The 14302-nt window shown below is 43.2% G+C and overlaps 1 protein-coding gene across 5 annotated transcripts in view; it reads right to left on the bottom strand.

Annotated features, from left to right (window-relative positions):
- Positions 1-14302, bottom strand: part of LOC124140113 (protein MCM10 homolog) — a 94507-nt gene that overhangs the window by 74361 nt on the left and 5844 nt on the right. For all 5 annotated transcript variants that reach the window (XM_046507492.2, XM_046507494.2, XM_046507495.2 and 2 more), the window contains exons 5-9: positions 14009-14068; positions 13672-13776; positions 7472-7693; positions 6521-6646; positions 6212-6332 (exon numbers count right to left, since the gene is read on the bottom strand). In XM_046507492.2, the coding sequence (XP_046363448.2) occupies positions 6212-6332; positions 6521-6646; positions 7472-7693; positions 13672-13776; positions 14009-14068 (634 nt within the window). The remainder of the gene's footprint in view (positions 1-6211; positions 6333-6520; positions 6647-7471; positions 7694-13671; positions 13777-14008; positions 14069-14302) is intronic.

Below are 14302 nucleotides of genomic sequence, written 5' to 3'. Positions count from 1 at the left end.
CTGTAATGCTCCCGTGAATTACACTTTTCTAAAAAAAACCTTGACTTTTCATCCGTCACCAGTACTTTTTTTCATTTGGTAGTTCTAAGTCTATCATACACAGAATTAGAATGAGAGAGAATGCCTGCAACTTGATGATGAATAGTCCGCATCCATCCACGCATCATCTAGTGGTGACCAGTATGCATGTCTGGCTTTAATTTTGGAAATTTTACAATAAATTGTATAAACTTAATAAACTTATCCTATTTCACACTATGCATTTCTCTTTCTTCTTTCGATCCTAAGTCGCAATAAAAGTTTCCAGCATCAAAAGTTAATTCACCTGTACAAGTTTCACATCGCTATCATCACTTCCCAGATCTGGGTCATGCACACTTGCATGCTGGTTGACCTACATGTGCCAACACTTTCTTTTTCTTGAGAGTATAGACTAAGGACCTGTACTGCGGGGATGGACGGGTGGGCATATAATGTGTGAGAAAGCATATGTATATAAATAAACAATTTATTGCAAAATTTCTGACACTATGCATCTTATCCCGTAGCTGGAGACCAAAGACAAGTGATTCTATCCTCCAACCAGATACCTAGTCTGGAAAGCCCAAATGAGTACAATAAACACAAACAATCATGACAAGGTTTATTATATGTAGAGGTAGATGTGATACAATGGAAACTGATTGTACATCCCTATCTGTGCAGATGTGTCTTGGAGTCTAGGGCGAAAACCAAGGGTCCGAACTGGTGAAGACCTTGCATGTCCGTCACAGATATGTCTCGGAGGTATTGGTTTGCGAAGACCATATCTGATTTCCTGAAGCTTCCCTCCATTATTGCAGTCAAGGAGTGTAGAGCCAGAGTGGAGGTGACAGCGTGTCTCATGAGGGTTGGATGCGACCGGAGCAGGTAGGCCAGCAAAGGTGTAGGATAGAAGGATGACCGAGCATATCCAAAACAAGATCGTAGTACAAGACACTGTTGTAGCAGCTGTCCTGGAAAGCGGGATGAATAGTCTCTTCTGTAATCCTGGAAGAGGTTTCTCTGCAAAGATAAAGCATGAATTTCACTCACTCAAGCTACCGTCACAAGGTCAGGAAGAAAGTTCAAGAAACACCGTCTTAAACATGATGTGTTCTTCTCGGCCAGAGGTTCATAATCAGCTGAAGTCGATGTTAAGATCCCAGATCAGTAGTCGGAACTGTGATGACTGGTCCGCCAACTTGTAAGTCCTAATCAACCTGACAATGAGCTCCCCAACCAACAGTTGATATGTCGACCAAGAGATGAATGGTCAGGATGAATGGCCTCAAGGAGACTCCTTCACAGACGTTCGATGGAACTAGCCATCATAGGAGATGTGGATGGAAGTGGTTCTGGCGAGAGATTAGAGCCTGACAATATTTGTCCTGAAGGAAGCACTGAATTGGACGTAACTGAAGTTGACCTCTATTGGTGAGAGCCTGTGCTGACGTTAGGAGCCCCGGGGTGTGTCGAAGATGGCTCCAGTGAACTGAGGACACTGTAGGAATCATTTCAGACCTTTTGCTGTTGATGATCCAAGTTAGTTGGTAAAGTAGATGCCGTGTGAAATCGATGTGTCGGAGATGAGTGTTCAAATCCTTGTTGGCTGGAATGCAGTCGATCGACATGTCATCAGTGAGAAAGGAGTCAGAATCTCCATTGTCATGCAGCAAAATAATAGGACCAATGGGGTTTGTTGTATCAGGGCCACTGGCGAGAAGCATCAGTCCGATGATCTAGCATTCTTTATAGGTGTATTCTTCTTCTTTGTCATTTTTTCTGTAGTCTTAGATAAGTAATCTGATACACGGCGCCAACACTTGTGCAGATATCACTTGAATGATTCATCTGGCAAGTCGACGCGGAGCTCTCAACGCTCTGAAATGGTACACATTAAGTATACTTGAAGTGAGGGCCTGGAGGAGAAGATGTGCTGACACGTCATACATACTGGTCACTGCTAGTCCATGATGAAAAAAGTAAACCAACTATCCAGACAGGGATATAGGTAAAGATCTGGCCACAAAACGGAGATTGACACTCAAGAGAACAACGAACGGTAAAGCTGGCGGAGAAACAATACGATACACAAAAGCGAAAACGTGTTGTACAATCTGCGTGGTTGAGTGAATTTGAATGGGCAAAATTTGACGATGATGACAGCGAGTTGTATTGCACTGTCTGTCGAAAATACCCCAAACTATCTGATCCCAAATGTGGACTCGTAACTGGTTTACATCATAATTTCAGAAAAGAAACTTTGAAATTTGACCCCAAAAGTAGGAGGCATATTCAGTGCTGTGAACATGATAAAAAAATTGACAAACCCCAGACTGCGCAACTTGCCAAGTCAATGTAAAAAGTTGACGGAAAAAAAGTGAAGTTTATGAAAAGCTATTCACAACAGCCTACTATGTTGCAATAGAAGGGGAACCATTTTCAAAATTTCCAAGTTTTTGTCAGTTGCAGTCTAAGAATGGTGTAATACTTGGTACAAATTATTTGAATGATCATGCTTGCAAGGCATTCACCCAATCTATAGCAGATGTGTTGAAGAAAGAAACTGCTCAGGATTTGGAAAACAGTAGGTTTGTCAGTATTTTAGCAGATGGTTTAACAGACAAAGGTATCACTGAACAAGAAGTAGTATATGTTAGGTACTTGAGTGAAGATGGTCAGGTGAAAACAAAGCTGGCTGATATTGTTGATCTGGAACATGGTCATGCAAAGGGAGTCAAAGCTGGAATTCTTCATGGACTGAATGCTGTAGGTCTAACTGGAGAAAGTTCCTCACAGAAATTACTTGGTATAAACCAGGGGTCCGGAAAATTTAAAATCCCAATCGGACATTTGCATTTAGGCCACGCCCCCTTCAAATAGCGTATTTTAGGACAACTTTTCACACACATTACAAGTTGTTACGTATTCATAATATGATGAATTATGAATTGTTTCAATTTAAATTGTTAATTCACCAGACAATTAATAACAAATAATATCATTTTAGATATACATGGAAAACCTACGTTTGTTTCTGTTATAATAACGATCTGTTAACGTAGTGAATGGTCTAATTAATATTCATGAGTTATATTCATGAGTCTGCTCAAGTGTACGCATTGTAACATTTGGATCGAGACTATTATCCCATATTTGGTTATCATGTGACCTCACGGGAAAAGGGTTTTTTTAAACTAAAGATTATTTAAAAACAAGACAGATAATATAATCACAAATACTAAAATATCGTTGATAGCAATAGTTATTTGAATACTTTTTTCATCTGTACTTAATTATTGACCATAAAAAAATTATATCGATCGTCACAGAAAGCAAAATGGCGGTCAAACAAGATTCAATATACGACTAGCTACTGAAAACAATAAAATCTGCAAATCCTCATTGTATGTCAACCAAGTGAAAGTCATTAGCCACGACTTACAAATGATCGTCCAGACTTTGAGGGTTTGGCAGATCCGTTCGACTGATCTGCATCGGTCGACTGGCTGTCGTCATGCTTTCGCTACTTGTCTGAGGTTACGTATCGTAGCATTGTGAGGATAATGAGGTACATCAATGATGCAAGGTATTTATGTACAGTTGTAAACACCTTTCACTCAAATTAACAAGATGTTCTCAGTAATTCATCCTCGATTAATCAGCGTCAACTCAGTTTATTACCTATTACAGTGATTGACCGATTGGACTATCATGTAGGTACGATGTATTTACAGCAATCAAAGAAACAAAGCTTGTCAGTGTAGATAATCTTCATTTTGTTACAACTGCAGACAGAAACTGCTCAGTCCTAACTGTTGATCATGTCCGGTCAAAATTTAAGAATGTCTGGACAATACTTTTTAAAATGTCCAGACAGACCAATATTTTAAACCAGACATTTGAGATTCCCAATTGGACATGTCCGGTGCATATGACGGTTTCCGGACCCCTGGTATAAACACAGATGGTGCTAATGTTAATCTTGGAAAGAAAGGAGGGGCAGTGAAACTGATTATTGATGAGTTAAAGGAGAATCACAATGCAAAATCCTGTGAAAATTACATTGTTGTTGTGCACTGTATTGCCCACAACTTGGAGCTGGTAGTTTGTGACACAAAGAAGGAATCTAAATACCTGAAAACTTTTGAGGATGTTGTGAAAGGAATCTTTAAACTTTATTACTAGTCTCCTAAAAGGAGAAGGGAATTGTATGCTATTGCTGAAAACTTGGATAAAGAGTCAAAACACTATGGAGGGGTGAAAGAGGTGAGATGGGTTGCAAGCAAAAAACAGAGCACTCAAATCTTTACTGGATAACTATGAAGTTACCATAGTGCACCTGGGAGAAATTGTATCTGGGCGGGATGATTCTTTTGCAAAAGCCAGAAGTTACCTTGCAGAAATGAAAAGTGAAAGATTTCTGAAAATGCTGCATTTTATGATAGACTTTACTGATCTTGTGAGTGAAGTATCCAAAGTGTTCCAATTACAGAAGACACTCATACCAGAGGTCCAGAGACGAATTGAGGCTTTAAGACAGAAGTTTCTCAAGATGAAGACAAGATGAGGGAAAATGTTTCAGAAATTCCTAGAAGAAAGTAGAGAAGGGAAGTTCAGAGGAGAACAGATTACTACTAACAACTAAGGAGGGAAGAAAAAAGAGTGAGTGAGTGAGTAGTGTTTTACGCTGCTTTTAGCAATATTCCAGCAATATCACGGCGGGGGACATCAGAAATGGGCTTCACACATTGTACCCATGTTGGGAATCGAACCCGGGTCTCCGGCGTGACGAGCGAACGCTTTAACCACTAGGCTACCCGACCGCCCCTTGAAAAAAGAAGAAAGATGAAGGAGAAGATGACCTTAACAGGGACATTGACTGCATGTTGGAGTCAATTGACATAGATCTCCAGGAGAGGTTCATCAAAAACTTGGTGGGGAACCACATTCTTTATTCAACATGTTTGATTTCAAAATGTGGCCAAATTATGAAACAGAAGCAGAGAAATTTAGAGAGTATGGAGATGAAGAGATTTAGAGGCTTGTTGAAATATACAGTCCCCTCCTTACAGATGAAGAGAAGACCAGTGCATTTGATGAATGGCTTGACCTCAAGATGCATATAAAAGATTTGAATGACAGACCAGTGGTTGATGCTTATGAAAGTGTTTTGGACAACTACAAGTCACAAAGCAACATGACACACATCTTGCCTCTGGTATCAATCATGCTAACAATTTCACCAAGTACAGCTGAATGTGAAAGAGGATTCAGTCGGATTAATATGCTGAAAACCAATCTGAGAACATGTATGACTCAGGATACCTTGAGTAATTTGATGCATGTTAGCATTGATGGTCCCTCTCTGGATAAATTCAATCCTCAAAAGTCTATCCTACACTGGATGCAGAGTGGAAAAGGTACCAGGCATGTTAGCGGACACAGATGTCCAGGACCAAGAGTCAAGTCATCAACCATTACATCATGCTCTACAGAATCATCTCCAGGAGTCTCCTCTTCCACAATCACCCTGACAGAGTGACAGGCTGATGTGAAACTTTGGCTCTGAACTTTGGGGTCTACAGTACTGTTTATTGTAACTCCCCTGCAGCTTCATTTAATTTATTAATATCACACTGACAGTGACAGACTGATGTGTCTTTCATCATAACTTAACTGTTCAAAATAACTTGACTTATTATTCCTTAATTTATTCAATATTGTCTTACTGTGGAAATAAAAACACAAAATAAATCTTGAAACAATTTATTTACTTTGTTTTCAGTGGTTACATGGTACATGATACATGATATTGTCTGTTCAGCATTGAGCAATAGGGCAAGTGAAAATTTGGCAGGACAAGTACAAAATACAAAGTACTTGCCCTGCAGGACAAGTAGGGTTGAATTTTTTTTTCGAGCTCTGGGTATGTACGGATGAATTAACTTAAGAAACTGGAAAACTTTATTTCAGACACATTTCCACTTAGGATCGAAAGAAGAAAGAGAAATGCATAGATGAGATACGATAACGGGCTAGTGCTAATTTCTATCCATGTGAACAGTAATCCAGGCACATCAAAGTGATGCATGTCTAAACATTTACAGTTGTGAAACCTATATGCACCCCTATTCCATATACACTGCATCCAGCAAATGCCAACCAAAATCTGTCAGTCAATACTCACACTATTCTGATGCTAGAAAAGGGGTCAACAATGAACTTCTCTTCTGGCTTGATACTCGACTTAGACACAGGAGATGATATTCGATGGAGGCTGTCCTTGGTTGCAACATTCTTTGCTTTCCCTGGCAACATTCAAGGAAAATATTCAGTGCAGTGATTTGATTCTAAAAAATATAGATACTAGATTTTGCTGAGTGCAACAATCAATCAACAATCAATAACTTCTCCAGGTTTGGGACCTGTGGGCTGTGCACAGGATCACATGCCATCATGATGAGCTAGTAAACTAGAAGCCGTGTCATGTACTTACAGCTGACTGCTGGTTTATTCTGTGCTTCAAGGGAGAAGCTAGGGTTATGTGCCTCCCTGTGTTTCGGTCCTGCATTCAGGAGAGTCTTGATTTCCCTGCCCTGTGCACTGAGGCCAGTCTTCTCACCTGCCAATACAAACACTTTCATACCAACACCTTCTTCTTCAAGTTCATTTCTCAGGAGTCAAATCAGATGGGAACAAGGAGAAGAGTACAATGTCATTTTGAGCAATATTCCAGATGTATATTATATGGTTTGTCTATCTCTTAATGATGCATTTACATAATTAGTGAAATCCACAAACATGGGTATGGGGATATCGGATCAAAAGTAGGGAGAATTGGGGACACCGACAATAAGCGGGCCTTATTGATCAAAGATCTGGCAACATGGGATTCATCACCCACATATTTCTAATGCAGTGCCATAGACCACAAAGATCACCCACTCCTTGCTAGTTGATACAGCACTTTCTCAATTTCAGATCACAAAGGCCAATGAATTTGCAAGAGACAAATGGGATATTTTCAAGATTTTATCAACTTTTGTTCAGACAATGTTAATTATCATTACCAACTTTGAAAAATATCTTTAGAATCTTTGAGGAGCAATAAAACCATAAAATTGTTGCTCAACTATTTTAGTTACAAAGACTTAATTATTAGTAAACATTAGATAGTTTCACGATAAATCGCAAAGTGAGTGAGTGAGTGAGAGGTTTTACGCTGCTTTTAGCAATATTTCAGCAACATCACGGCGGGGGACACCAGAAATGGGCTTCACACATTGTACCCATGCCGAGGGGGGATTCTATTCAGGGAGTCATCATTATTAAAAATCAGGTAACTATTTTTAAAGCTTGTACATTTTATCAACATTGTTTTCCTATTATATCATGTATGTGATGTTATGATTTTAACATGTTTACAAAAAGATTTTCTGAAACTCACCATCCATATCCTCCCCCTCACTGTCGCTTTCACCAAACAAATCTCTCTTCATGGCCTGCCGATTGGCCTGCTCTATACAGGACGGCTTGCCGGCAGGTTGTTTGGGGGTCTGTCTATTGCTCACCCCCTGCCGCTGGCCGCCTGAGGGACCAGGAGTTTTAGAACTGTTCTTCTCTTTCTTTGAAGTGCTGGCAGGAAAGAATGGGTTCACCTCTTCAGATTCTGAAGAGAGTATTGGTCATCAATGAAATGAAACACATAGCATACCTCCATGTCAGAATGATGAAATCTGATGGTCCATGAGCTCTTGATAAAGTACTACATGTACTATGTATCCCAGGAAATAAATTTCTCAGTGGGAGAATAAATCCCTTATACCCCACCACAAGCAAGTCAGACTGCACATGGATTTCTGAGAGGCAGAATAAATCCCTCATATCTCACTTTGAACCAAAAAGCTGCACGCTTTTCAGAGGCAATGAAAGTCACGCAACATAGCACAAGTTAAATGCAGCTCAATCAAACAGCGGTTTTCTATCAATTTTGAATTTGTTTTAATTCTTTTTCAATGCCATGTTAAAACATATCAATAAGATAAATTCGTTGTAGCAGAATCACGAGAGGTACATGGGGTTTTAGGCGTCACCTCCATCTTGTGGTATAAATCCTAACGCGGGATGCATAAAACCCCAGGTACCCCTCGTGATCCTGCTACAACTCATAATATAGGTGTAGAACTGACTATCAATATAGATCATAGAGATTGATAATTGCTAAATATAATTAATAATCGACTAAATATCGATCAATTATTAAAAAAATTGTAGAACTTTCCTATTCGGAATATTCTATAAGTAATACATTACCACTGATATACCGAGGCTGTTGTCTCCCACAACTGCTGCTATAGTGAAATCAACCACAGAGATCTCAATTACCTCATGCAGCACGTGCGTAGCCACCTAGCTGCCATGTGACACCCTTCACTCTTGTCTCTTGCGAGAGCAAGTGCTCGGGGGACGGGTGGGCGGGCAGCAGCCCAGTGGTAACGTATTACTTATAGAATATTCCGAATAGGAAAATTCTACAAATTATATTAAGTAATACGTTACCACTGATATACCGAGGCTGACTACCACAGTAGGCGGTGGGGAGCACCTACAACCCGAACCTGACTGCTCGTGTTCCTTCCGACCAGCGGAAGTAAACAACATGGCGGAAGCACTCGATGCGCGTGCTCCTAGCTAGGCATTACCCTATAGGAATACCAAAGCACTGTCAAGCGCATACCGTAAGGCTCAATCGTCATTGCCAAACGATTGGTGACTCCAAACGGCCCCACTGGATAGGTATTTCATCGCCGCAGCGGATGAGAACACAGTATCCGTGTGAGCTAAATCTTAGATCAGGTTAAACAGTCGAAAAGAGGGAAATTAATTTCATCCGGACCGTATATCCCAATGCAAGCCTACTTAAAGTATGCATTAGGCGCTTGACCTAATTCCAGTATTCGTAAGCATGTATCACAAGGTTGGAATACACGACAGACAATTAAATACATAATTGTCAAAATACAAATAAGGACAAAACACACAAAAAGCCGCCTCACCTGTGGTGTGAGCGTGCTTGTTTGCGGGACCCCCACTCCTGTACCCACGGCGATGGGAACATTGGAGACGACCCAGATTGACCACCGTGCAAGGTCTGACGCCTGTGGAGTTCGGAACTGCGCTGGACACACCCCTTAGATGACCGCTTGTGCTGTGATCAGCGGCCCAAGACGGTGCACCCCCTCCACGTCTTCATCAGAAACCTTTCTGAGGTAATGATTGGCAAAAACCGAGTCAGAACGCCAGTAACAACCTCGTAATATTCTGTGAACAGAGATATTCGAGTGTAGGGCAAATGTTGCCGCTAGCGCCCTGATCTCGTGCGGGTTTGACCCCGCTACCGGTAACCCCCGAGACCGGTACGCCAGATTGATGACAGAACGAAGCCAAAATGCAATCGAGTTGCGAGTTATGTCAGCAGTGCGATTAGGGTTACACAATATGAACAGAAAATGACCGCGCCCTTGTCTGCGTTCATTCGAAGCCTTAAGATTATACTTAAGGGCCCTAACCGGACACAGCGATCTGTCCTCAGTATTAGCAGGATGTAAGATTTCCTTGAGTGATCTTACAGTGAATTCTCTCTCCGTTTGACCAAATTTCTGATTCTTGGCGACGAAGCCCATGAGCAGGCCCAGGCGGACCGCTCCTACGTCACCCCTATCGAATTGTACTTTAGCGACATCGAGTGCATGAATCTCAGACACACGTGACGCCGTGGCAAAGGAGAGGAGAAATGCTGTTTTCCAAGTCACATGCCGGAACGAAGCACTACCCAAGGGTTCATACGGAGCCTCCGTAAGTGATTTTACTACTAAGGAGAGATCCCAGGCCGGTGCCCGAAGGCGGCCCTTTTTAAGATCTTGCTGTTTGAAACCCTTGATAATACCCCGAATCACTGGCTCTTTTGAGAGACTGGTACCCATAGCAACGTCCTGTACCATAGCAACGGACGAGACATAGTTGGCAATGGAACCCCCGGAGAGTTTCCGGGTCTCTCGCAAGTGAGACATGAAACGAGCAATATCCTGCACAGATACCTTATCTGGCGAATGAATTTGATGTTTACAACACCACTTCGTGAAAATAGCCCAGCGTGCATTATACACCTTCTGGGTAGAATCACGATACATACTAACGTATGCCCGAGACGCCCGACGAGAAAAACCTTTACTCCTCAGATGCTCGGTGACAACATCCACGCGTGCAGATTGAACTGCCCTGCGTTTGGATGAAACTGACGGGTGTGAGGGTGGATCAGGAGATCCAGTCTCACAGGCAGTGGAAGTGGCGACTGCATGGCCTGGGCTAGCAAGTCGGGGTACCACGATCTGTTCGGCCACATGGGCGCGATCAGTAACATTCGACAGCGAACTCCTCGGAGCCGGCTTAGAATGTGTGGTATTAACGCCGTCGGCGGGTAAGCATAAGCGTCCATGCCCGTCCAGTCTAACGCGAGAGCATCGTGATCGATGGCCCTCGGGGCCGGGACTGGTGATACAAACAACGGGAGTTGATTGTTGAACCTGGTTGCGAACAGGTCGACCATCAGTCGACCCAAACATTCGCACAGCCACTGAAACACTACTGGGTTTAGCATCCACTACGTGGGGCTCGGATCACGAGGCCTCGATAGAGCGTCGACCAGTATGTTCCACACACCGGGGATGTGACGGGCGCGTACCTGGCACGGGACACTGTCCACCAGAGTGTAAAACTCGAACGCGAGATCGAGTAGCGAGTGACTGTGGGTTCCCCCCAGTTTGTTCACATAGGACACTACCGTCGTGTTGTCGGTCGCCAGCATGAGCTGAGTGTCGACTAGACGATGCTTCCAGTGATTGACTGCGTTTATCACTGCCTTGAACTCGAGGCAATTGATGTGAAGACCTAGTTCGTCTATGCACCACAGCCCCGAGCTCCCCTCCCCCTCTAGATGCGTGCCCCAGCCCACTAGAGAGGCGTCTGTATACAGGTTCAACGTGGCCCGGAAGTGCCGCATAGAGACTCCTGATAAGACATTGTAAGGGACCGTCCACCACTCCAGATGCAGTCGGAGCCAATCCGGGAGGGCGACAGTCGCACTGTTCTCCTCCTGTGCTAACAACTGGATTAAAAACCGTTGCTGCGGGCGGAGTTTGAGACGACCCCGATCAGTGCAGTCCTGGGCTGACACAAGTAGCCCTAACAGCTGTTCCCAAAAGTGAACAGTCTGTGGTACGGCTAAGACTTTGGCAATCATCACCTGAATCTTGTGCCACCGGTCTGTGCCATCGGCGAGGATGGGAATATCGGTTTCCGAATAGAAACCTGCCGACGGGGCAACGGCGGATCCGCTTTGAGAAATGCGCTGGTAAGCATCCGTGGTCCGGCGGTCCTTAACCGATAGCGGGAGCAACGGTTCAGGGGAAGGACCGGTGACCACGGGAGCCGCCGCCATACCGGTGGACCCCGCGTCCGAACCCGCGGCCACCGAAGAGGCCGGGGACGGAACAGCCAGCGGCATACCTGAGATAAGGCCGCCAGCTTGGAGTCCTAAAGTTTAGTAAGCAATGCAGCGACGGAATCCCCGGACAGCCCGAGGGCCGCCAAGGGATCCGCCGCAGCCGTGGAGGGGGTACCCGCAAGGGGACCCCGACCGGACGAACCGGCCACCACAGGGGTGGAAACGGACTGCACATACAGCCGGTAGCGCTTGAACGCCGCAGGCCCCAGACCATCGCACAGGACGCACCGGGTGTCCCTGCAAGGAACCCTGCACCGCGGGCAACAATCGTGGGGATCCCGTGACGATAAGAACTTGTGACACACCCCGCAACTCCGGGTTGCAGGGGTAGAGGGGGTGGACAACGGCGACACATCCATGTCAGACATTTTGGTACTATGAACAAAGAGCAAAACATGGTTACAACATATGCACCACAAATATTCACAAACGAGCATTTTCACAAGGAAAATAAACGAGCAATGTGAATATAGAACATACACATAGAACATATGGAGAAATAAGTGATGTTAACCCCCAAAGCATACTATAGCAGGGGAACGTAAGACACAACGTGCATATGAGAACCCTGCGAGTATATAGAAAAAAGGGCGGGAAAGAACTTTCTGTTTTACGGGAAAATTATATCCAAGCGTAGCTACCGCAAACGCCCCGTACAAGCACAGTTTATTAGTTTAATAAACCATAATAAATATCACCGAATTGGTCGAGGAAACAGGAACGCTTCAGCAGTCTATAACACGTCTTGTGAGCGCAAGCGAAGAGACAAGAGTGAAGGGTGTCACATGGCAGGTAGGTGGCTACGCACGTGCTGCATGAGGTAATTGAGATCTCTGTGGTAGATTTCGCTATAGCAGCAGTTGTGGGAGACAACAGCCTCGGTATATCAGTGGTAACGTATTACTTAATGTAATAATGGAGAAGTATCTTTGAGCAAGTATTCAACAAAGTCCCGAAAGAAATTAACATATTTCATGCCACTGGTGAGCAGTGGCACATTTATGCAGGGATTACTTTGTGGACATTTGAGATATATAACAAAAACAGTTGCTTTCCGTCTTTTGCAATTGACATGATTGACAATAACAAGTCTCTTTGAGTAAAGTTGAACTATATTTCATCACAATAGTTTAGGTAAGCTGTTATCGATGACACAATTTTCATATCAATAATTGTTAATATTTCGTCCCATTGACGATAATTCCGATCATCAGTCTTCTTAGCCAGCCCCATATAGGTGTTATGGAACATTTATGACATTTTGTGTGTACAATGTCCTAGCTCAATACAGACTGTATTTAGTCTGATCATTTTGACAGCTACTACAGTGCCTAGAAATCGCCTATACTTTAACACAAACAAAGGTCACGACAGTGGTTACTGGTAGTACCATGAATGTTGCATAGAATGAGGCCAAGCAAACAAAACAATCGTGTCTGGACCAGACAATCCAATGATTGGCATCATGAGCACCCGATCCTGTTGGTCGCCAGTTACAGCAATCATGGGTTGCTAAAGCCCTATTCCTTACGGATCTTCACGGGTCTAATACCAATTGATCACATCAACAATGTTATTCATTATAAGAAATTATCCGGATCAATGTAGTGCGTCGATTCCCAAGACAATAAATGTACATAATGGCTGTTAATGATTACGGACCAGAAAAACCAGTGACTGAAAGCAACAATCCCAGCACCACGGCACAATGACAAGCAATCATTCAGGTCGCCTAAACACCAAGGTAAGCTTAAAGTACTGACACCTTAGGGATTCCACTATAGAATAGGTACCCTACCCATTCCATAAAAGGTAACATGATTAATTGAGTGTCACCGTACATTGATCGTATGGGATGTTAGTCATAATATCAATCACTGGTTTGTCTTGTACAGACGTTATTCTATAGAGGTTGTCATATAGCTGAAATATGTGCAGCATTAAACAAATACAAGTTACTGGGGACAAATTCAATTCCAGTATTGCCACGGGGACATCACCTATTTTCTTTACAAGGCTGTTTTACAATTTCTACAAAAGCTGGAAGCTAACTGAATAAGTATATATGAAGGAGTTGTACACACCATGTATGAGCCGAGTCTGTGTTGTCGGTGGTGTCTGTGCTGGGGACTGACACAGCAGCTGTTGCTGGAGTTCCATCATACGTTTCTGCATGGCTGCAAGCTCCGCTACAACAAACAAAACACATCACAATTTTCTAAGTAGCATATGTTTATCACAGGAAAAGCACACATTCAATCATTTCAGGCTAAGTAGACTTCATTCCTCCATACACCCCAAATTTTGTGTGTGTGTGTATGTGTGTGTGTGTGTGTATGTGTGTGTGTGTGTGTGAGAGAGAGAGACACAGAGAGAGAGAGGAGAGAGAGTGAGAGAGATATGAGAGAGAGATATACCAACCCTGCAGAGATGCTGTGTTGGGATCAGTCGGGGCTACAGCATCAGGCTGCTTCGCTTGTTCTGCAACAGAAACGGCAAAATAGAAAATCATTATCTGTTAGTGGTAAAATATGATTCTATATTACCTCAAACTCTATATTATCGTGGTATTGGTAAATCTCCTAACCCACACCCCCGGTCGACTGTTTACTTATGCAAATCTAAGCACAATATTTCATTGCTTGATCAAATGCAGGACTCGTTGCAGCATGTCACAGCTACTCATAAGTACCGGTATACATGTTAACCTTTTTA

Source organism: Haliotis rufescens, unplaced genomic scaffold, assembly GCF_023055435.1.
Source record: "Haliotis rufescens isolate VD_foot unplaced genomic scaffold, xgHalRufe1.0.p SCAF_22, whole genome shotgun sequence".
Classification (NCBI taxonomy): Eukaryota; Metazoa; Mollusca; class Gastropoda; order Lepetellida; family Haliotidae; genus Haliotis; species Haliotis rufescens.
This window is presented reverse-complemented; position numbering and strand designations above follow the sequence as displayed.